The sequence below is a fragment of the Sceloporus undulatus genome, chromosome 6 (genome assembly GCF_019175285.1).
Source record: "Sceloporus undulatus isolate JIND9_A2432 ecotype Alabama chromosome 6, SceUnd_v1.1, whole genome shotgun sequence".
In the NCBI taxonomy this organism is placed as follows: Eukaryota; Metazoa; Chordata; class Lepidosauria; order Squamata; family Phrynosomatidae; genus Sceloporus; species Sceloporus undulatus.
In genome coordinates this window covers 117111455-117113940 of record NC_056527.1, presented here as the reverse complement: position 1 = coordinate 117113940, position 2486 = coordinate 117111455, and the positions used below count along the sequence as shown (strand labels likewise).

The window sequence follows — 2486 nt, the reverse complement described above, 5'->3', positions numbered from 1 at the left end:
GGCAGCCATTTTGGGCCCTCGGCACCTTTGGCGGCACAAACTTGCGGTTTGTGTTTGCGAGGGCCAAGTTGCCACAAAAGGCTAGCATGCCACATTATTTACTGATAGGACTAGCCCAGTAATAAAATGGTTGCCGTTCCACAAAAGCATCAAATAAGTCAACACTGAGGAGAGCAGCCATTTTGTTTCTTTCTAATGGAGACTGATGGGAACCAGCCATTCTGCATCCTGGCAAATAATTCAAATGGGTGACAATCCTATGCATATATATATATATATATGTATATGTATATGTATATGTATATATATACACATACATACATACACACATTCAAATGTAAACCCCACTGTGGTCAATGGGCCATGCTTCTAACAAAACCTGTTTCAGATTGCAGCCAAAAATCACTTTTGTCCTCTTTAAAAGAATCTTTTCCAAGTGATGGCAGCCCCAAGTCATGCTGACAACAAAATGGCTTCCAACAGTCATCATGGCTAACCGTTAGGTCCATTTGGCTTTACAAAATTAAAGAAAAACACTATAATATTCTCTATAATGACCAAGAAAGCAAGTAGACCTGTCTCTTGGCCAGTTGAGAACACCAAACCTTTATATCAGTTAATAGGTTTCCAGGCAAGAGCTAAACTGGTATAAAAGACTGGGAAGGAGAGGGAAAACAGTGCCAGAAAGGAGTGTGTATGTGTGTTTTTCTGTGTGTGAAGAGCAGGAAAATACAGAGGACTCAGCAGTACCTTAATTTTTTTAATATATATATAAAAAATATCTATATACATTTATTATTATATTAGGAAATATCTTGAAGGGGGGGACAAGGGAAGGGGTCACAGCCTCTGAGCTCCCCACGGACCATTTTGTGGGGTGGGAAGGGAGAAAGCAAGTAATGAGGGTTAGAACAAGCCAAAGTAGCATTCCAGATATTTTGGAGTGATACGGGGAAAGTAGGGCGAAGATGGCGGGGCAGGTGGAAGCAAAGCCTTCGTTTTTTAAGACGGAGGGAGCTGGGATTGTCTAACAGCAAAGGTTAGTGACCCTAGGATGAGCAGCAGTGGTCAAGAGAGCCGCCAACCCCACACACCCACCATCATCCCCTCTTCCTTCCTTCCTTCCTTCCTCTCTTCCTCCGTCTAGGCGCAAACCACTCTTAAGCTCTGCTTAAGACAAGCAAACAGAGCCGTGGAAGGAGAAGACTAGCTTTCGAGGGTGCTGGGTGTGAGGGGATGGAGGAGAAAGGACCGAGAAATTAAGCTTAGTCTTTGTTGACCCGGATCTTGAAAGCCACGCGTCCGGCGAACTTGTCCCGCTCGTCGGTCGTGGCAATGTTGGCGGCGTTGATCTTGCACTCAATGTTGTGGTCGTAGTTGAACGTGAGGTTAAGGAACTTGACGGCCACAACGGGTTGCGTGTAGTTTAGCTGCGTAGAATTGGGGAAGGGGAAAGAAGAAGGGGAGAATATGAGGCCGATGTAAGGAGCAAGCAAGTGGAAAGAAATACACTCATCCAGCCATATTTGCGGCTTTGATATTTACAGATTTCATTATTCACGGATTTGATTAATATGTTCTCTCTAGGAATTTCCAGGTCCTCCAGTGCAACTCTATGGTCAACCTTAGCTAAAAGTTGCCCTGAAAGACCTAGAGATTCCTAGAGAGAATACTCTACTAGGCCTTTGTAGCTCCTCCAGCACAGTTCTATGGTCAGTGTCTGTTGGATGTTGACCACAGAGTTGCCCTGGAGGACCTAGAGATTCCTAGAGAGGTGTCCTCTCAGGTAAAAACATGGTATTTTTGTCATTTGTGGTTTTTCCATATTCACGGGAGTCTTGTGCCCCTAACCCTAGCAAATATGGAGGGACAAGTGTACAGTGAGCCCTTCACATTTGCTGGGGTTAGGGGTGCAGGACCCTCATGAAAGTGGAAAAACTGCAAATTAAAAAACATTTTTTAAACTTGAGAACACTTCTCTAGGCATTTCTAGGTCCTCCAGATGAACACTATGATCCACATATGCCAGAGGTTGGCCATAGAATTGTGCTGGAGGACTTACAAAAAGCCTAGAGAAGTGTTTTCTTTAAGAATCTCTAGGTCTTCCAGTGTGACTTTATGGTCAACTTCCAACGGAGTCATGCTGGAACATCTAGAGATACATAGAGATAACATATTCATCATCTATGAATATTCAAATCTGCAAAAACCAAAGCAGCAGATGTGGAGGATTGACTGTAATCTTAACACGACCCATGAATCTCACTCCCCCATTGCTGTCTCTCATTCCTCTTCTCACTCATGAAGAAGGATTATCACACAAAGAGTTTACAGATATTTTAAAAAATGCTATATAAAATTTCTCCCAAATCTTGGGAAATTTCCCCCCTTTGCCCCTTGAACTACAGGTCCCAGAATGTTACATTCTGGGAATCATTGTCCAAAACAACAACAACAACAACTCTTCCAAGCCCACTAAAACATAC

The 2486-nt window shown here is 43.3% G+C and overlaps 1 protein-coding gene across 1 annotated transcript in view; it reads right to left on the bottom strand.

Moving 5' to 3' along the window:
• Nucleotides 1–291: 291 nt before the first annotated feature.
• ATP1B2 (ATPase Na+/K+ transporting subunit beta 2) overlaps nucleotides 292–2486 on the bottom strand; it is a 34502-nt gene continuing 32307 nt past the window's right edge. The window contains exon 7 of the mRNA XM_042471254.1: nucleotides 292–1430. Within this exon, the coding sequence (XP_042327188.1) occupies nucleotides 1266–1430 (165 nt within the window). The 3' untranslated portion in view covers nucleotides 292–1265. The remainder of the gene's footprint in view (nucleotides 1431–2486) is intronic.